The following is a 20,706-nucleotide window of genomic DNA, read 5'->3' as shown; positions in this document are numbered from 1 at the left end:
AAATATTCAAAGTAATAAGCCTCCGAAAGCTTTTTGCTCAATGACGAGAAGTGTTGTTGATAGTAGAGGGTTTTTTTTCCCCCAGCTGAGCTGGCAAACCAAAGTTGAAAAGAGCAATTCCGTCTAACCCTGCACACGACTTCAGACAGTTTCCAGAGGTTGCTCAAACATTTTCCCTGCAAGCCGCTCCATCAGCTGAGAGGGTCCCGTCCCAAGGAGTCAAACCAGACCTCCCTTAGCCATGGTAACAGGGTGGCCCTAAAAGTATCTGTGACCCCAGAGATACGGTTTCATTTCCCAGTTTCCCCATGCCACTTTGGGTAAATTGCCTAATCTACCTCCTACCTTTGGAAAATGGAAGCTCGTTGAGAGACATCAAGCCTGTTAATAATAATGAGATGCTTCAGCTCAGTAGATAAATGCCCACTTTGGTGTAGAGTCATACACCTGCAGCTACGCACACAGACACCCTACACAGAGTGAAACCCACAACTCAAGGGAGTAGGCAGTGATTTTTGACGGCCTCAGACACCAGAGCTAATTAAACCTGGTTGAGCTGCACCCAACGGGTGCCACCAGCGAGGTGGCACGCAGCCTTCCCGATTGTAATGCAAGAGCCTGAGTTGGATGTGAGGTATCTCAACTGCAAGGAAAACTCCTCTTTGGTTTTACAGATGGACCAGCAGGACAAAAACCACGTTGCTTGAACCATTCCAATGGAAAAAACCCCAAGAAGCCATATGCAAGCAATAGATTGAAATAGCTGACAACTCCCTTCTGGCTTTCTCCACCCAAGCTCCTTGTTGTGGTGGGCAAAAGGACCTGGCTGGGTCCTGCCTTGGATGCTGAAATCACAGCAGCTGGAGCAGAGGAGCTCACTGTTCTCCTTCGCCTTCCAGCCATGCTGACAAGCTTGCAAGTCGAAGTCAAGGGCAACATCCTGAAAGTCACAGCGTTTTGACCATGACCATGCATGAAGGAGAGATTTGTCACCCGACTCCTTCAGGGCAGGGTGGCTGGGTGTAAAACCGGCACACTTTAATTCCCATGGTAGTGAAGGTGTAAAGAAAAAGCAGGGTCAAGCAGGGCCCAAAGATGTCACCACCCGCAGAAGAGGATCCTTATGCAACCTGTGATGAAGCTGAGGAGAAACGCACAAAATTTCTTGCTCTAAAATGTACTTGAGTGCAAAATACACCCCCAAAAATGGGAAACTCACTTCTGATGTAGCCAACACAAGAAGCTTTCCAATGGACACCTCTGGAGGGGAGGGCGCGTGGCTTGCACGAGGCACGGATGGTCTGAAGGGGTCCCTGGGGACCACTCTGGGAAAAAATAAAGATCTTCATTTAGAAGAAGGTTTTGGGAAGATCATTTCAAATTCCTTTTCCCCGTCTGCGTTTTTCAGCTCTCTGGGGCTCTGGGCCATAACCACCCATGTAGCCCAAACACCCTCACGCTTCCCGAGCCTGCCTTGCTGATCCCAGCGGGAATCGAGCCTCAGCTGGACACGCCGGAGCTTTCCATCCCTGCAACAACACGGTGCTTTAGGGCAAAGCACCCTCCAGTGAACGAGACCTTCTGGACTGGCCTGAAAACCCCAGGATCCCTTCCCTGTGTGGTCCCGCCTGGGGAGATGCCCAGCAGCGAGATGCTGCTGGTTCCACCCCTCGCCTCCCGCCGCTCCTCTCCCAGCACAGCCCTAGAAGAAACCTGGATGGAAACGCAGCCGGTGACCACCCGCATCCCCGAGCTTCGAGCATCCCTGCTATTTCCCCTGGATGTGCGGAGCAATGGGAACTCTGCCTTTGCAGCAGGAGTTTGGGAAATGGCTTTCATGTCTCGTCCCATTACCGACGGCGGGGATGGCAGCCCCGGGGAGAAGCTCTCACGCAGAGCTATGGGTACCAAGTGAACCTGCCTCTTGGCAGCGGTGATCCTTACGTGCGCGCAGAGGAACGAGACGGAGCTCCCAGGCTGAATTACCAGAAAATTAAACATATGTCTCCATTCACTCAGGCAAGGAATTAGACGTTGATCTGTCCTGATTCCATCTATTTCAATTACAGCCGAGGGCAGGCGCTGCCTTCCCCACGCAGAGACCCCAGGAAGGCTGAATAGCCCTGGAAAGGTCTCCAGCTCGCAGGGCTTTCCCTGGACAGCGGAGCACCCCGGGGCACTGCAGCCCCAGGGAGCCCCATGGGGGGGATGCCTCAGGGCCCTGGGGGGATGCTCAAGGCCATGAAGGGGATGCTCAGAATCCTGAAGGGATGCTCAGGGCTCTGGAGGTCTGCGCAGGGCCATGGAGGGGATGCTCCAGGCCCTGGGGGGATGCCAGGGGCCATGAAGAGGGTGCTCAGGGCTCTGGGGGTCTGTCAGGGCCCTGAGGGGATGCCAGGGGCTGTGAGGGACTGATGGCATCCCAAACCTTTTCCCCAGGAACTTGCAGCACACAGAGGGCTGCGGGTCCACGGATAATAAGAAGGACCACACCTTAAAGCGGTAGCAATATTAAGAAGGTTTGACTGTAATTGTGAAAGCAATAAAGCCAAATCTTTAAATCCATCTAATACCCTACAATCAAAGCCAGCAAATTATCTGCTATCATGCAACGGCTGAATGAAGGTGAGTGCTGGCAGGGAAGCAGCGAATGGTGGCAGAGCCAGGAAACAGCTCTGCAAAACAGACGTGAGCTTCACAGCAAGGCAGCCCGGGTGCTTCATCGGTCCGCAGCATCAAGACTTCAGTGCTCCTGGTGATGGGCAGGGAAAGGCTGTCCCCAGCTCACTGCAAAGAGCTCCCTTAGTGCAGAGTTTGTGTTTCCGAGGTGGAGGAGAAATACCTTGAGCTGCTCCAGCAGTGGGAAGCGTAGGGGAGCCTGGCTGGGAGACGCGCTGGCAGCTACGACCTGTGCTACCCACGGAGCTGTCTCCATCTCTGACCTTGCTGGCGAGAAGCAAACGGCCTCGTGGTGAAACCGGGGAAAGTTTGCCTTTTTAATGACAAAACAGTTTGTCTAGCATTTCATATGAAAATAATAAATACTAACGTTGCAGTGTGGCATTGCTGTGAAGTCCAACTGCTGCAGCAGGCGGGTTGAGCCGACACGGCTGGATACACAGCGCTCGTTAGGAGAAGAAACCTTTCGGAAAACACCCCGTGCTTAGGGATTGTCAGGAGCACGAGAAACCAAATGGATTTTTCGATTCCACATTTTAAGGAAGGACACAGCTTCGCTGCAGAGAGCATGGAGAGCTGTTGCTCACCGTGAGAGGCCTCAACTCTTGGTCACGTCCGTCCTTCTCCACCCCCAGCCCCTCCCTGAGCATCCCTGGGAGAGCCCCAGGAGAAGACATTCACCCACGGGGCAGTGCTGAGGTCGGTCACCGCTGCGGGGGCGAAGTGGCTGTAAAGCCATGCCCCATTCCTGGGGTTTCAGGACGCTGCTGGCAGCGATTTCCCTGCTCCTCCCCAGCACCAGCTGTGTCTCAGTGCATCCAATGGCCCCTACAGACAGCAAAGCACCTCGGGTGGAGGTGTTGCTGCTATGGAAGAAGCCATCTCTCTACTTCACACTGAGCTACAGGTGGATGAGCTGCTTTGCTGCTGCCCTATGCTCAGACCCATCCCCAGACACCTCTCCATCCCCTTTGAGAGGGCACCCACGCTCCCCAGGACGGGGACACCAGGCTGGCCGGCAGGCAGGCTGCGAAGAGCAGGCAGGGACCAAGAGCTGGCAGTGGGATGAGTATCTCCGCTGGCAAAGCGCAACCCAACCTCTTCAGCGTGCAAAGGTTCTTCCACGCAAAGCAAGCTGGAAGTCTCCCCCTGCTCCCAGGGCCAACGCAGGGGTACCAAAAAGAGGGTTTCTTTAAGCCCAGCTGCTCTCATCCTGGCAAAGCATGACGGATCCCAGCTTTGCAAGTCACACTGGGTGGGTTGGGGCATTGCCTTCATTTTCTCCCTCCCGCTCCGTGCCCCTGCTCGCAGCAGAAGGTGCAGCAAGGCCAACCTTAGCTGCTCAGAAGTGCCCTGGGCAGCCAGGTCCTCTCCCCGGGGTGGGTGGCACCGATTTGTTTTTTCTCCCTCTCTCTGCCTGTCTGGGGTAAGCGATGCTAACGCTTCATCACCATTAAAGCATCGTCACCGTGACGAGCCCTTGCTTTCTCATCCGTCAGCAGCACCGGTCTCACAGAGACCATCTCCATCGCCAGAATAAACAGCCCTGAAAAGCAGAGGCAAGAAGCAAACAGCCTCCGGCGGCTCAGAGCATCTGTGCGGTGGCAGGGGAGGCCCCTAAATCCCCCTTTCTGGAAACCTTCCTTCAAATCCCGCTTTCTGGAAACCTTCCCCCAGATCCCCCACCTCCCCGGGCAGCAGCACCGACCCACATGCCAGCGCTGCCAAAACAGGCTTTGCGTCCCTGGAAGGAGAGAGGCTTTGCGGGCTCGCAGACAGACAGACGGCTCCGTAAACAGCCACAGGGAGAACGGGCACCCAGTGGACACTGGGCCGAGAGCCGTGCTGAGCGCCAGGATTTCAAACCCTGGCTTTTGCTGCGGTCAAGCGTAAGGCGCTCTCGGTGCGATGCAGCTTCATGGCGCCGGTGGGAATCGCAGCATCCCCCAGCGACGCCAGGGCATCAGAGGCTCCCGGGTTGCTTTTTTTTTTAAAATGCCAAATGCCCTTTGGCACCGCTACTGCCACGCACAAGGCTTTTACATGTCGCAGGAGCATATTAAAGTAATTAACACACACATTCAGAATTAAATCTGGTATTAAAATGACACTTCAGCAGCTCCAGTGCTGTACAGCAGCCCCACGGCTGCCCCACAGATGAGACGAAGGAAGGATCTTCAATGCTGCGTCTCTGCCTTGGGATAAGGCCATGCCGTCCCGCCTTTGCCGGCAGGCTGGGCAGACCCTGGGTGGTGCCCGTGCCCCCCCAGAAACCACCACATCCCCATGGTTTGCACAGGGGCAAATTTGTGCCCATTTTACAGCTGGGCAAAACTGAGCCCAGAGGGAGCGAGGGCAAGGCAGGGATTACTGGGATGGCTCAGCCCTGTGACCACCCTGAACATCACCATTGCCAAGGGAGCGGGGCTGGGGGCAGCCAGGGCTCCTCACCAGGTCCTGCCAAGCCGGGGGTGCCAGGGGGGACTCAGTCTGCAAGGAATCCGCACGCAGGTACCGGTATTCCATCACCTGGCTGCACACAGGTTGTTAGGAAAAAAAATGATAAATAAAGATAAATGGAGGCGAGTGGAGCACGCCGGCAACCCTTCTCCATCATTCCTTTTCTTCCCTAAGCAGATCAAATTATGACCTGAAATCACTGAATACATATTTTATTATGTGGATAATTGAAAGGATGAGGGTGAGACAGAGAATTCATAAGGTACAGTCATGTTAGAAGACAAAGAGTTCCCATTAATCTCCTACGGGAAAAAAAATGAACAGGAGAAAAGGCCGGGGGGGACACAGAGGCTGTAACTGATGCTGCTGTCTCCTCCTGGGGATCCTCCACGGATCCTGGGGTGCATCAAGAGGAGTGTGGGCAGCAGGTCGAGGGAGGTTCTCCTGCCCCTCTGCTCTGCCCTGGTGAGGCCCCATCTGGAGTACTCTGTCCAGTTCTGGGCTCCCCAGTTCAAGAAAGATGAGGAGCTACTGGACAGAGTCCAACACAGGGCTACGAGGATGAGGAGGGGACTGGAGCATCTCTCCTGCGAGGAGAGGCTGAGGGAGCTGGGCTTGTTCAGCCTGAAGAAGAGAAGGCTGTGAGGGGACCTAATATATGCTTATAAATATCTGCAGGGTGGGTGTCAGGAGGACGGGGCCAGACTCTTTCCAGTGGTGCCCAGCAACAGGACAAGGGGCAATGGGCACAAATGGAAGCCGAGGAAGTTCCAGCTGAACACGAGGAAGAACTTCTTCCCTCTGAGGGTGATGGAGCCCTGGCCCAGGCTGCCCAGGGAGGCTGTGGAGTCTCCTTCTCTGGAGATATTCGAGCCCCGCCTGGACATGGTGCTGTGCAGCCTGCTCTGGGTGACCCTGCTTCGGCAGGGGGTTGGGCTGGGTGACCCACAGAGGTCCCTTCCAACCCCTACCCTTCTGTGATTCCTCCTCCTTGTTTTGGGTGAGCTGGGACACACAGGGATGTCTTCTCCACTAACATCCAGACGTCAGCTGCTCCTTAACACCTCACAAAACATGGCGCTCCCGGCTCTTCCCAGCCCTGCTGCACCCCACCAGCGCATTGAGAGCGCCTGGAAATCAGCTCTCCCGCTCTGCACAGAGCAGGGGAGGGGGTTTGGACGCAGCCATACCTTCCCCCCAGCCCCGGTGTCTGCTGCCCTGGAACTCGCAGCCCCCCGCCCGCTGCTCACCTCACCAGGGCCATGCCGGGGGCCGTGCCGTCGCGGTCCGATGGGCTTTGGCCCCTTTCGCCCTGGCTCGGGTGCCTGTCTGGCGCCAGCTCGAGCGTGATGCTCAGACCACTTTGAGGGGTCGGCGCCGCTTTGCTTCCCCTCGACACCTCTCGCCCCAGTAACTCGCGCTGCTCTCCGCAGATCAATGCCAGCTTCAGGGTGTTTTTCAGCCGCCACGGGACTGGGGAAGTGTCAACAGCTCTTAATAGTTATTGTGTTAATAACAATTAAAAACATATGCAAAATAAATACCTCTGTAAAATAACTCTGAATATTTTATGGGTAGCCGAGCCCTGGCACTGGGCTGGGGGATGAAGGCTCGCTTGGCAGCACCCCCCGCACATGCCTGTGACTGGGGACACTGGTGATGGGACAGGACAGGGGCAGCTTGGCTGGTGGCTTCAGACCAGCTCCTGCTCAGCTCTTGGAGAGCGAGAGGAGTGAGTTTTCCCTCTTAAACACCCAAATGGTTTTTATGGGGGTTTTGACAAGTCAGATTAAGCACCATAATCAGGACAAACTTGTTATTTAAATAAGGCCCCTGAGGAAGAATCCGGGCTGCTGAGCGTTTTTCCTTACCCAACCCCACACGTCCCACGGGCGGAGGCACAGCTGGTGGGATGGGGTCACACCTGCAGCACATGTTGCTCGTCCTCCGGCGGTCACAGTCCTTGCTGCGGGTGTCCAGAGGACGGGATGCACGGGATGGTCCAGCGCCTTCGCAGCTCGGTCCATCGGCACCCAGCACTATGCTCGTGGCTCCCCATAGCCCCACGGCGTGGGTCAGCCCCCTGGGGGACGCTCACAATGCTGAGGGAGTTACGACGAGGTAACCTTGAAACGAACATATTTAATTTCTGATTCAGAAGCCCCTGGGGCTACTGTCCCAGCACGGAGCAGGGCGACGGGCAGGCAGGCAGGCTGGAAGGGTACATCGGCGCTCGCTGCTTTGGGATTCGTCTCGAGCTCTGCTGGCTTGGTTTCAGCTGTCACATGCTATTACTCACGCCTCCTAAGGATGGCCTTTACATTTTGGTTTTTTTTTTTTCCTGAAAGTCTCCAAATTATTTTCCTCGGCTGCCTGAAAGGATTTTAAGAGATGAAGTGACAGCGTGCTCCCCAGCCCTCGGAGGGGTGGAGGGATTTTGGGGAGGATGATGGGGTTAGAGATGCTCACAGAGCTCTTACCCCTCTGCTACTCGTGCAAGGCTCCAGGTGAAAGTCAGTCCTGTTGCTCCCCACCACCACGTTTTGGGAGTCAAATGAGAGCATCGAGGTTAATTGCATCTCCTCGATCAGACCAGGGAGATGGCAACACCTTTAGAAGGCGGCAAAACAGAGAGGAAAAAGTTTAACCTGCCTCTCTCTGCCTTTGCCGCTGCGTGGATCAGAGGCTATGACGGGTGTGTGGAGCCCTCCTTCACCTAAAAGGTTCCTGAAGCAGGGAGCCCTGCGAGATGCTGTGGTCCTGGAAGAGCTGGAACCACCTTCTCCCCTTGCACCGCAGACTGGCCAAGGAAGGTCCACGCTTAGTTTTCTTTCTCACCATTCATTTCCAATAGATATAAACCCCCTCACTTTTTCCCCACTGCTTGATGTTAAGAGTACGAATTCTTGTCCTGCCTCTGCTGAGTAACTATGGCCAGCCATCAGCCAAGGCCAGATTTAAGGTGTGAAAGTTAAGCTGGAAAGGCTTCAAACAGTTTTTTGGCAAGACCTACTCAACTCCAATGGCTGGTTAACACATGGAGTAGAGGAAGAAGCCTTGTTTTAACCCAACCAACCATTTCAACTCATTTATGAAGTTAGAATACCAAAATACCGACTTGTAGTTGAACAGAGATAAGGATGAGCAGACCCTCACTTCAAGAACCCATTTGCAGCTCACTCTGAAAGCAGAACTAAAGCAAACTGTACAGTGATGATCACCAGAAGGCTGCGGGGACCAGAGTGACAGGTGCCTCTCAGAAGGTAGAATGTGTGGTCTCTGGTCCTTGTGCCACAGATGCTATTGTAATTCATGGCTTCCTGTGGCCTCCAGCACACCTCCCCACTAGCCAAACCCCTTAGCTCCTCAACATTTAAAACAGGTGACAGTCCCCAAGCTCCTACTGATCCTCTGCAGTAACCCTGCACCCATGACCAAGCGCAGGACATGGTCTCTGCACTGCTGAGGAAGGCAAACCCCTCTTGGAGAGCGGGCGAGGAGGGTCTTGTGAGGTTGGCCTCAAGAAAACGAGTCTTTGTAGGCAGCGGCCATAATTTCCCCAACTACCTCCGTCGGACATCAAGGTTAGCACTGCTGCCTGCACACGTGGATGCTGCCGACACACAAGATGATTTCCTCAAGCCGACCGCCGCAGTGAACGCTCTGCTTCACCTCTGGGCTGCTGCAGGGCCTTGCCAGCTATTTCTTGCTTCCAAAAAGCAGCGAGAAAGGAAAGAGGACTTTTGAGCAAGAAAGGAGTTAGATTTGCCTTTCTAATTATCCACCGCTGTCATTATGACCTTCCGTAGTTAAACAACATTACCCTAAACAAACATGGCTCCAGCGCTCGGGTCGAACGCTGGCATTAGCAGCCGTCCGCGCTCACTGCTGAAGAGCCCCGACATATTGATATTCATTTAAATTTCCCCTTGACCATCATCTTTGATTCCCTCCAGCGCTCAACTTCTTTTTAGCACTGAGGTGTATTCCTCCTACTCTTCTATTAAACGCTTTAAAATTAATTAAAGAGGGTGGCAGGCCAGGCAGGGTTTTAAATTCCCTTTCTCAAAGAAAAATCTGACTCACCCAACACCTCTCGCAGGGATGCGAGCGCTGGAGGCAAAACCGTTCTGGGGCAGCTTCCAGTCAAGGGCTTTGTAACCCTGCTCTTTCAAAAGAAGAGTATGAGAAGAAAGGCTCCCAGTGCCCACCATCTGGAATTAATCTTCGCAAGGAGAGCGGTTCAGCGCTGGAACAGGTTTCCCAGAGGGATGTACAAATCTCCGGTCCTTGCTCGGTTGAGTTGTGAAGATCTCCAAGCCCTGGAGCAACCTCACCCAACTTTGAGGCAAGCCCTGCTCCGGACAGGGGGCTGGGCCAGAGACCTGCAGCCATCTCTCCCAAACTCAGTCACTCCCCGACTCTAAAAAGGCTGAAAACCCAACAGGGACCATTCGTTGAGGAGGAAACTAATAAAAAAATATATTGACCAAAGGCTGTTAAAAAAAAAAAGGATTACAGTAAGTAATTAGATGTGACTTCATACGTCAACTGCAAAGAGTTACCTGAAGCAAAGAAAATTAAGGGGATTAACACAACGAACATACCACTTGTGACACAAAGACAAAAAACACCACCAACTTGTGTTTATGAGCTGCTGTGTTTCTAATTTGGGCCAGACACCAAATTTGCATTTTATCTTGATTGAAACACAACAAAAACAAAAAAACAACGGTGACCGATGTTAAACTGTTTTCCCTGTTTAATTCAAGGAGTAACCTTACAGCATTCAAAATAGCTGGGTTTTTTTTCCCTTCTGTTTTTAAGATCTCAGCTTCATCAGGGCGAGTTCAATTTAAAACACCAAGGACCTTCAAGTGGGGGGAGAGAAGGAATGAGGTCGCTCGCCAGGCAGCGGCTGCACGGCACGGAGCAGGGGTGCAGCAGCAGCGGCAGCTCGCAAAATAAATTACCAGGCACTGGTAAACAAGCCAGAGGCTGTGGGAACTCATGCCTGAAACCAGGGGAAGCAGCAAGAGCGATAGCCATCACTCCTCGTGCCGGCCCTGCCTTTGGAGGTGGCTGGCTGAGAAGGATGCTCTGCAAAGCCCAGCGCAGTCACCCAGCACAAGGTTCTCTCAAAATGCAGCAAAATGGAAATGAAGCAAATGCTCAGCAGGACGCGTCAGACAGCTGCCATCAGACAGGAGGAACTAATTTAGTTCCCTTCTGCCACAGTGACTCAGGTGACGGAGACCCACAGATAGCACCTCGGAGGAGGACACGGCTAGCATGCTCTCTTCCCTCTCCCCTCCTCTCATTGCTCTCCCCCTATCAGAAACCATGCAAAAAAACCAGCATAGGGCACCTCGTGGCCACCTACACCCCTCTCGGAGCTGAGCACCCCATTTCTCCCCACCAGACAAGACTCTCCAGAAGTCAGCAGCAATTTCAGTGTGTCCCACAGCCTTCTAGATGAGAGCCACAGCTGTTGGTTGAAGGAGCATGTAAGTCCCTGTGGCCTTCATCCCTGCTCCTTTGTTCATACCCTGAGAGCATCCTTGGTTTTCTTCTCTGTCCTGTGACCAAAGGATGTCGAAAGACCTCACAGCCCTTCCGGGAAGACCAGAAACAGGCTTTTAACAGCTGGAAGACATGGGACACCCTTCACATGCCACCATCAGCTACAGCTCCCTGAAGAGCAGCCCAAGACTGCAGCAGGGCCTTGCTTTGCTGACACAGAGAGCGAAGTCCCCGCCACAATCTCAGCCTTGGAGGCATGAGGAAGATGTACGCTGCAATGAATGAAGGCAGAGAGATTCCATCTACAAACTGAAACACTCCCTACAGGTATCACTCTCTACACGGCACCTTACCCACAGCTAGGAGAAGATGCCATGCCCACCAATTCCACTTCCAAGCTTAACAAGTTCTGGCAGCAATCTCGACAGCTCTGCATGACTGCTACTCATGACAGCCACCTGCACCTTCTCACCCCTCCCGCTATCCTGCCAACAAAGCAACAACGACTCTTCGCATCATGGTTTATTCCCCCTCCGTATGTACAATTAAGTGTATGCATGACCATTAAAAATAAGGCTACTTATATCATGGCTCCGAAGCACATCACAAACCACCTCCACCCCCTCTCTTCTTACAACATCCAAGACACTTGGCTTCCATGGCACGCAGAGAGGGGCACACACCACCAGACCACACGGGCAATGACGTGGTACAGGGCTTTGGTAACCGGATCTAGAAGCTTCCTCCTCTAGTAGAGATAGTCAAACGCAGCCAGGTTGGCGGGGGAGAGATGGTTATCCCACAACGTCTTGGTGAGGTCATCCAGGTCCCTGATGGTCACCTCCTCCCACACTCTGCTGGTGGCAGGCAGCAGAGAGGCCCAGGCTCCTGCAGATGGAAGGACAGCTTGCTCCTCTCCTTTGGAGCTGCCCCCTTGGGTTGAGGTAGGGGCATGAGGAGAGGAGGAAGGGGAAGCTGCCCTTCTCTTCTCAATGACCAGAGGACTTCAGTCTCCAGAGGTGTTAACCTGGGTGACATTTCTCAACATTTAATGCATCTAAAAAAAAAAAAAAACCATAAATCAAAGGAACAACTGAACCATATCATCATGGGATCTCAAAGCAGATTTCTTGCATGTCGAGGTAAGGCTTAGAGACTTTCTTTTTCCAGTGGGGATAAAGGACCAGTCCAGCTGAAAGTAACCGGAGGTGTGCAACTGAGGACAGCCCTGTGTGGTCGTGTAAGCTCCCTTCCCAAGTAAATCTGTTCCCGTATGCAAAAAGAGAGAATCTTCCAGCTTCAGCTTGTGGCTCAATAAATTTTATTATTCCTTTTTGTTTTTATTTAAAAGAATTTGTTTTCCTATCATAAAAATTAGACAACCATACCACCACCACCAGCAGCAGCAAAGTCTGTGGAGTTAATGTTGATGGCAGACAGTTCACTGGTGTTTCCAGTGTCTCAAAATGTCCTAGCAAGTCCATAAATGGAAAAAACCCAAACATGATGGTTTTGGGGAGGAACATCAAGGTGGTTTCAGCTTCTTGTCCCGCTGAGGATCCCAGATGAATACTGTAGCACATCAGCAGGACCAAGTACCTCATGCCTTGAGAGAAAACCCTTCATACCAGCTCCAGTACCTGATTAGTAGGGAAGACAAGACATTTAGAATAGGAATTTATGACATTCATTACCTCCTACACCAGCACTAGGACAGGACAGACCCTTCCATCTCCACCCCTTACCCTTTATTCACCAGCATGCATTAATATCATGCAAATGGAATAAGCACTTGGCAAGGATCCCGATCCGACGTCTGATTGCACCAAGATAAATTATGGCATGATGCAAAACCATCCACAGCTGCCTCATTTCCACTCATCCCAATCAACTAGTTCTTAGAAATCTTGTAATGGAGATCAGAGATTGTCCTCTCAGCCCTCTGTGCTCCCACTTCCCCCTACCCACTCTCAGATGGTGCAGCAGCCTCTGAAGGCATGGTCTAGAGATGGCAGAAGAAAAGTAACTCCAAGGGCTGTCACCTGCCAAGCGTTTTGCACAGCCTGTATCAGCCCAGGGTAGATTTACTGGGGAAAGCTCTAGAGCCTTAGCCCGTGGGTGCTGCTGGCACGGCATCTGGCCCCAGACTGGAGCGGGTTTGTGCCAACCCAGTCCCTTCCCAGACCATCCCACCGCTCCCGTGCATCCTGCCAAAGGCAAATGGCAATAGCAGGGTTCTGACAGCCCTGGCTGTTAGCACTTTCCTCTGTCTACCTTCTCTCATTAACAAGCAAAGTGCATGAGCAAAACCTCTCCCCTCTAATCACTCTCCTGTTGCTGCTGGACGCATTTCATGGTATCAAAAGCATCTGAGCATTTTGCCCATGTTACTAAGAAGGTAGTGACCAAAGCAACCAGCAACCAATTCCACAGCCTGCTAAATAAAACACCTACAGATGAGAGGTCACAGCACCACACACAGCAAGAGCAGGAATAACCAGGCCACTCATGGCCTGAAAAGGAGGAAAACAAAAAAATCCTGACAAACATAAACCATTTGGGTTTCTCCTCATTCCTGCCTTTTTTTTGTGATTTTTCCAGGACCATTCAGACCAGCAACTCTGGTCTGGCTCCAGAGAGCATCCTCACAGGGATGCGAGGAGAAATCAGGATGAGGACCTCAACTTCGTGAGAGTAACAACCCAGGGTGTAACTTTGCAAACAGCAAGTAAACCCCTTTATCAGCAGTTATAGAAAGCTGTCAGGGCTACAAGCTTGCGGCCTTAACCAGTAAGCCTCAAAAGCACGGTGGAGGTTAACACTGTCTGTGCAGTGTGGGATGGCACCGGACCTGGGGTTCTCTGGAGGATCAGCACCAGCTTTGTACCAGTTTGAGTACTGGTTTTGCTTGGCTGAGACACCCGTCAGGAAGGACAAAGTCTTTTTCACATTACTTGACATTTCATGGATAGAAATACACTGAACAGACACTCTGGGAGGCTTCTAATTCAAGTGCCGAAAACCTGGCACAACGCTGGCTTCTCGGGGCACGGGGAAGGCTGTTGCTTTGACAAACCCTGCGCTGGCAGCTGCTGCCCGATACAGCCTGCCTGGGCACCGGGAGCAAGCACAGCGACGGAGCATCCCCGCTCGTTTCAAACACCGCTCCAGCCAGCCACGCCTCGGGAGCTCAGCTTTCCACTCTGCTGCACCTCGCGTCAGCTGGAGGATGGGCTCCGGTTAACGCCAGCGAGCGAACAAGAGCCAGCGTGAGCCTGGGGAGACAGCTGTGCCAGACACCCCACGCTACCGGGACCCCGAGCCGTGGCGGGGCCACAGCGGGTGCTGGATGGCCACCCCCGGCAGCCCTTCCACACCTTGCTGTGACTGGGCTTCACTGCTGCCACGCTGTCCGCTCCCTCCACCGCGCGCCAGAGGCGAGTACGTCATTTAAATTACAAACTTCTGCAGTTGGGATGACCTCCTCTAATGGCTTCTCCTGGCTGTATGGTTTCTCTGACCTTGCTCTTCGCTAACAACAGATTCAAGTGTTTAAAGAGGAGATGCGTGAAATAACTTACCTTAATTGTACCCTGACTATTAGCAGCAATCAGCACGTTGGACTCCTGGAAAAAAGGAAGAGGCACTATCACAATCTGCCATTGCCTTTTTTTCCTCCTTTTTTTGGAAGAAGCAGCAGAGAAGCATGTTTTTATCTTAAACATTAGAAGTATATCAAATTTCAAAGGGACTTCACTCTTCTCATTGCCAAGATCCTTTCAAGGCTAAAAGTCTTTATAAAAGTTATACTACCTTGAAGAATTAGAAAGCAATAATCCTTAGTGCTTGTACAGAGCTTTAAATCTCCAAAGCAATTTACAAACATGAATTAATCCTCACAGTCTCCCTGTGAAGTGGGCAAATAATAATCATCATTTTCATCTTTTGGCAGCATATGGACAAAGGTCTCCAGCGCCCTAACTAAACCGACTAATCACCATGACAAAAACTCGCCGGCTCCGAGGCCACGCAACCTCTCCCGCAGCCCAGAGGTTTCAGACAAGTAAAACAAAGAGGAGCGGAGCTTAGAGAGCAACAGCAGATACACCCGGCTTGGGAGGGAAGATAAACAGAGAGGGCTCCAGCCGCGCTTTATTCGGAAAGGCAGCATCCATTCACCTCCTGCCAATTGACAGGAGTTGCCTTTGGAGATATTCTGGCTGTCTGCAAATTAATGGTCTGCTGCACCAGTCAGACAACCCCCAGGCAAAACCAGGGGGAGACAGCCCCTGCCCTTCCGACTGCTTTCCTGAGACCAGCGAGTACAGACGCACCCTCTCGACCCACAGCCGTTCAGACAAGGGGAAACCCCAAGGAACGATACGGTGCCCATCAGCCCAAAGCATGGAAGGGCTGGGGCGCCAGCAACAGCCCTGGTGACGCTGAGGTCGAACCGCTGCTCCCAGACGCGTGTCCCGCATCTGTCCTCGCACCTGTGGTCACGTACGCTGCCAACCGCTCACCGCAAACTCTTTTCTCTCAAGACAGCTGATATATTTTCTCTGACACATTTTTCAACTTCTCTCACTGCTGCTATCCATCCCCAGACAAACTTGCCGTAATTATCCCATCGCTTAATGCATGCATTTTTAATAAACTCGGTGACAGAACATGCCCTGCTCCAAACGGAGCAGAAAGCAGCCCTGACCCAGCCCCAACAGGGTTGCACGCTGCCTCACCATGAGCTTCAGGACTTTGCACAGCCACGAGCTTTGAAGCAAAAGGAGAAAAATCCTTTTCAACACAAAACCCCACTTCTCAGGTAAGAGCAGCCTTGTGGTGGACCACTGGGCTAATTGGTATAGACAGCTTTGTTCACCCCCGGTACAATCATTAGGGGATTAGTTAAGACTCCTGATATTATCTCACCAACAATCCTCCAAGTCAAAGCTCCTGAAAAGAAAGCATATCCTCAAAGGAGGCATATACTCCAATTTCCATTAATTTGGTGGCTAAAAGAGCCTAATCCTGTGAACCGCTCAGCTTCTGGTTAACAGCGTTAGAACCGAAACCCACCTGGGAGAACGCAGATCTAAATGCGATCTGGGGACTCACACAGGGACTGGGATGTCAGACAGGATTCTGGGGGCCAGGGAGAGACACTGGCAGCTACCCAGTGCGCACTACGAGAGACCTGAACTCCTCGGTGCAGATGATCCAAGGTTTGAGCGATTCCTGTTTGCCCTGGGAGTGACTGGTAATTCATCCCGCTGCTGCAGTCTGCTGGGGTACCACTGCAAATGAACTCTGGTTCAATGAACAGTTTTACCTGCTAAATAAAATAAAAACGCCAGAGGGTAATACACTCTCACTCCCTTGTTCTTCAGAAGCCACCGTTTGGTTTTTTTTTTCCAGCAGGGTCTGAGCTAATCACTGCTCCGCTGCTTTCATCCACAACCACAAGACGCAAACGGGAGCACACAGTGGCAAAATTAGCACCAAATCTGTCATCGAGCAAACAGTGACTGGCTTGTTACGGCACTCCAGCACCGCTTCCCCGGGAACACAGCTAAGTAACCGGGTTTTAACCCTCTAAAGAAACAATTCTCTTCCTTTCGTGTTGCCTGTAAAACACCCAATATATTCAGCATGTTAAACACCTGAGCAAGACGTGAAGTTGCTTAGATCTGTAGGTTTGTAACTCGCAACAGCCACGAGCCTGCTGAAGCAATCCTTTAGCCAGGACATGTCCGATGGAGTTACCACATCCTCAGCCAACAACCACCACCACCACGTAACTGGCCGAACACCTATTTCCCCCTACCACACAACTATGAGCATCTGTGTCTCTCCGGCACAAAAACCAGCATATTACCCCCCACTGTGGTTGCACGCCCTACTTTACCCTTACCACTTGGTGTTTCTATGCAGGGCAAGAAGAGGCAGGGCTATGTTGGAGATCCACCTTGACTGAACAGTCCTGCTCTGAAGAAATCCATTTTTGAAATGGCTCCTCTGCGCACGCACCTCCTGCTATGGGTGGTTAGCACCTGCAGCCCATCTTAACAGGAGAGGCAGAAGGTGCCAGCTGCCTTTGCTAAAACAAGATTGAAGGGGAAAAAAAAAGAAGATACAACAAAATTCAAGAGACAAGGGTTTACTGCCCGGCAAGCAACAGCATTTTGTTCCATGCGGCTGCTAATCTCCAGCATTACTGCAACCTCTCCTCCGCCCATCAAGGCAGATAAGGAGCCATGGGTGGGGACGCGGCGCAGCGCACTTGGGTCCCCCACAATGAGATAACCCGGCATCTCAGCAAGTCCGAGGCAGCCATAAAATTGACGGGAGACAGCTTAAGAGTTTTGGTCCTGTTAGGTCAACAGAAAAGAGGCAGGCTCTGGGGATGTCAAAGGCATGCATCTTCTGGCTTCTTGGCATCTCACATGAACAGAGAAAGATTAATCGACAAATGCAGGCGCATCTCAGGACTCCTGTGAAGATTAATCTAGGGTGCAGGTCCAGTACTGCTCTAAGACGCTCCAGGGCTGAAATCCTATGCTAAGACTTATGAACAGCCTTCCACACACACCAGCTTCTCCTTGACTGCAGTGACAGTATTATGGGGTGTCTGAAGGACAGTTCCTTGACATTGGGAAGGACTTGACTCCATCACAAATCTTCGTTATTGCCCACAGACTGGATGTATATCCACATGGAGGTAGGCATTATGCAAAATGATGTTGTAAATCAGTCCTGAGAGCAAAGACAGACCAGACAGAAGCACCTCTCTCCTGAAATTGACACATCCCCGTTCTCCCAGACCTGCCACTGGATGAACATGACTGGTCTACCCACAGGAACTTCGGAGCATTCGCCCTTGGGATTTTCATGGACTGGACCGAAAGAAGAACTTTCTGCAGCACGTTTTTGACGGGAAAGAAAAACAAAATCAAATTTGGAACCTGCTCTCATCCTGAGTAGATGAGATGCCTGCTACATGCATCATTCGAAGGAATTATTCAGCTGGTGACAGCTGGGTTTTGAAGCACACCGATTTCCTTCCCTCCTAGATGAGCCCTGTATTTGGATGGCCCTGGGGAAGCAATTTGTACAGGGAAGGAAGGGAGAAGGGAAGTCTGGCTGACTGCTGGCATTCATGCAAGAGCGGTCGGCATTAAGAGAATCAGAAATGCTCTGGATGTTTCGCAAAGCTTGAGGAAACTCAGCTGAACAACTGAAAACCTGTCAGAGCTGCTTCACTGCGATAGCAAGCAAGAGACAGCTGAGGTTGTAGCTCTTACACTCTTTCTTTACATCTTTGTCCAGCAAAACATTGCCAGGAGGCCCTAAATGACAGTCACCCCAGATGGACAGCTGTTAAAACCACACACACATCTCCTTGGAGGGACACACACTGATACTCAAGTGGACTCAACTCTACGGAGCAAGCGAAAGCTCCAGACAGACCCTCTACTTCAGTGGAACCCATCCTCCTGGTAGCTGCAAGGCTCCTCTCACACAATCACAGAAAGGCAGGGTTGGCAGGGACCTCTGTGGGTCATCTTGTCCAACCCCCTGCTGAAGCAGGGTCACCCAGAGCAGGCTGCACAGGATCGTGTCAAGGCGGGTCTGGAATATCTCCAGAGAAGGAGACTCCACAGCCTCCTTAGGCAGCCTGTGCCAGGGCTCCGTCACCCTCAGAGGGAAGAAGTTCTTCCTCGTGTTCAGCTGGAACTTCCTCTGCTTCAGTTTATGCCCATTGCCCCTTGTCCTGTCGCCCCTCTTCACTAACAAAGAGCCACCAGGGATGCCCACCTGCAGCCACAACGCTCCAGGAGCTGAGCACCCCTCTTGCCATCAGGCCTGTGCAAAATCACAGCCAAGTGTTTTATCGCCTTCCTTTCCTGGCACAGAGAGCCAGTCCCAAAGGGGCTCAAAACAGGTCAGATGAGCACAAACCACTCGCTTCCACACCCCCTACCCCTTTAACCCAGTCCTTTACGAGACCATTCCTCCTCCGTTATCCCACATACATCAATCCTTAAAGTCAAATTCAGAAGTTTCCACTGTCCGGTGCAAGTTTCCCTGAAGGAAAAGCCAAAGCATGGTCTACACAAGAGGATGAGCCCGGACGCCAGCTCTGAAACATCTCAGTCCCCCTGTTGGGAGTGAAACTGAATCAGAATGTTTGTGTGTGAACATAACCCAGACTTCTATAGCTTGTAAATGTGGTAGTTTTGCAAAAGCTAGTCTTACCAGGAACAGAGTCTGAGCACGAAGGCTGGGAACTGCAGCGGGTAGCTAACAACCATGGCTTGGATCATGTAAGCCAACTAAAAGATACAGCAGAACTCCTCCATGCCATCAGCCCAACAAAACTAACCACTAAACAAACTTATCTGACTGTGTTTCCCGCAATGCCCATGCTGAGTAAGGAAGAAAGTTTGGCGAAAGTCCATGTGGCATTATTTCTCCTTGTTTTCTACTTCTACACTCCCTCCCACCCTATACAGACATCAGCAGTAACGCAATCGGCTGAAGAATTTGTTCCTTTGGATTATGAAGATGCCAAAGGCAAAGCAAGATGTGGCTCCAAGTTATACGTGCACATGTTCACGTGACGGACTGAAAATCTTCTTAGGGACTTTCACCATATTATAAATAACTGCCGGTCACGAAGTCCATGCGCCTCTGGCATCCCCCCTTTTCGGCACAAGTAAAGCTTAAACTTCCAGCACGGTCGTCACCGAGGGAAGGGTGAATTTTCTGCATTTTCAGCTAGGTTCATTCTATGGATTCACAGTTAGGATTCTTAAGCATCTTATTTTAAATTACCAACTTCTCGCCTTCCCACCCCAGCAGACGTTTTTGCTAACGAATGGCTGGTTCGTCAGCAATTCTTTCAGGCAGATGGACTCGCTGCCAGCGAACCCCGAACACTTACTCCAAGGACCTGGAGCCTAATTAAGCAAAGCTGTTGATACAATGGGAAAATACACCGGGTGAGAAAGCTTGCACTCCAACAGCCATTGTCTTACATTATTTATAGGCAGAATAAAATTATATAGTTGAACTAAATCTAGTGCTGTTTGTACAGAAACACCTTTAAGTAAAGCTACTCAGTCCTTACCGAAGACGACAACTATTAGTCTGGTGCTGGCTTCTAGGACTGAGCTGCAGACCATCCGCAAGACATCTTTCACGGAAACTTTCTTCCCCACCGACGTCGCACATGAAGTCTTTTCATACATCAAAATGTGTGAAAGTGCTTCCCCAACAGACCACCACTGCTTGACTGCCCTTCATCTTCTAATTAGCAGATTCTAATGGCTTTTCATTCTAATTCCTCTGAGAGCTGGTTATTTTCTTGTTGTATTACTCAAGTCAGCTTCTGTTTTTGCAAGAAAATTACAAATTCTAACCTAGGAAATATGATGAACCTCCAGCGTACAAAAATCAAGAGGTTTTTAAGAGCTAAACAGCTAGATTAGATCTCTTCCCAGCAGGACAGTGTGCTGCACACAGAATTTTATTTTCTTTTTTCCACTGTTGCAAATTAATCGTTGTCAATGAAGGGGTGCACGGTGGGGTGGTTAAAGCGGTGCACAACCCTCTATCTCCCTCTGTGCCAGAATTTACTTTATATGCTATCACACTCACCTAACACTAATACCTTTCGAACAATTTTAAGGGAATATTATTTCTACTGTGAACATCAGGCCCAAGCAGAAATTAGTAACTTCTTTAAACTGAGCATTTCTTTAAAGCACGAGGTCTTGCACACAAAAGATGTCGCACCAAGCCATTTCAGGAGCAGCAACACCCAGCTCCTTAGGTTTTAAACCTGGAACAGAACACGCATGCCTAAACCGCGTCTTTTAATCCTTTGAAACTGTATTTTTATCTCATTCTGAAGGTAAATCCTTTGTACATGGATAAAGCCTCCTTCAGCTTATCTGTGCCCCCCCAAAAAGCAACAACTCAATATATCTGAAAAAGGTCTTCTCTGTTCTTTCTCCTAGATCCAGCTGCAAATACACAATC

General features: G+C 51.3%; 1 protein-coding gene across 3 annotated transcripts in view; it reads right to left on the bottom strand.

The window, feature by feature from the left end:
- Positions 1-11,165: 11,165 nt before the first annotated feature.
- The window catches only part of COP1 (COP1 E3 ubiquitin ligase), a 128,072-nt gene continuing 118,531 nt past the window's right edge, over positions 11,166-20,706 (bottom strand). For 2 of the 3 annotated variants that reach the window (XM_075422610.1, XM_075422612.1), the window contains exons 19-20: positions 14,244-14,288; positions 11,167-12,302 (exon numbers count right to left, since the gene is read on the bottom strand). In XM_075422610.1, the coding sequence (XP_075278725.1) occupies positions 12,285-12,302; positions 14,244-14,288 (63 nt within the window). In that variant the 3' untranslated portion in view covers positions 11,167-12,284. Of the gene's footprint in view, positions 12,303-14,243; positions 14,289-20,706 lie in introns of all 3 variants that reach the window. The other variant, XM_075422613.1, reaches the window with a different exon arrangement.

The sequence above is a fragment of the Opisthocomus hoazin genome, chromosome 6, assembly GCF_030867145.1.
Source record: "Opisthocomus hoazin isolate bOpiHoa1 chromosome 6, bOpiHoa1.hap1, whole genome shotgun sequence".
Lineage (NCBI taxonomy): Eukaryota > Metazoa > Chordata > Aves > Opisthocomiformes > Opisthocomidae > Opisthocomus > Opisthocomus hoazin.
The sequence above is the reverse complement of the archived record's forward strand: the minus strand, read 5'-3'. Positions and strand labels throughout refer to the sequence as shown.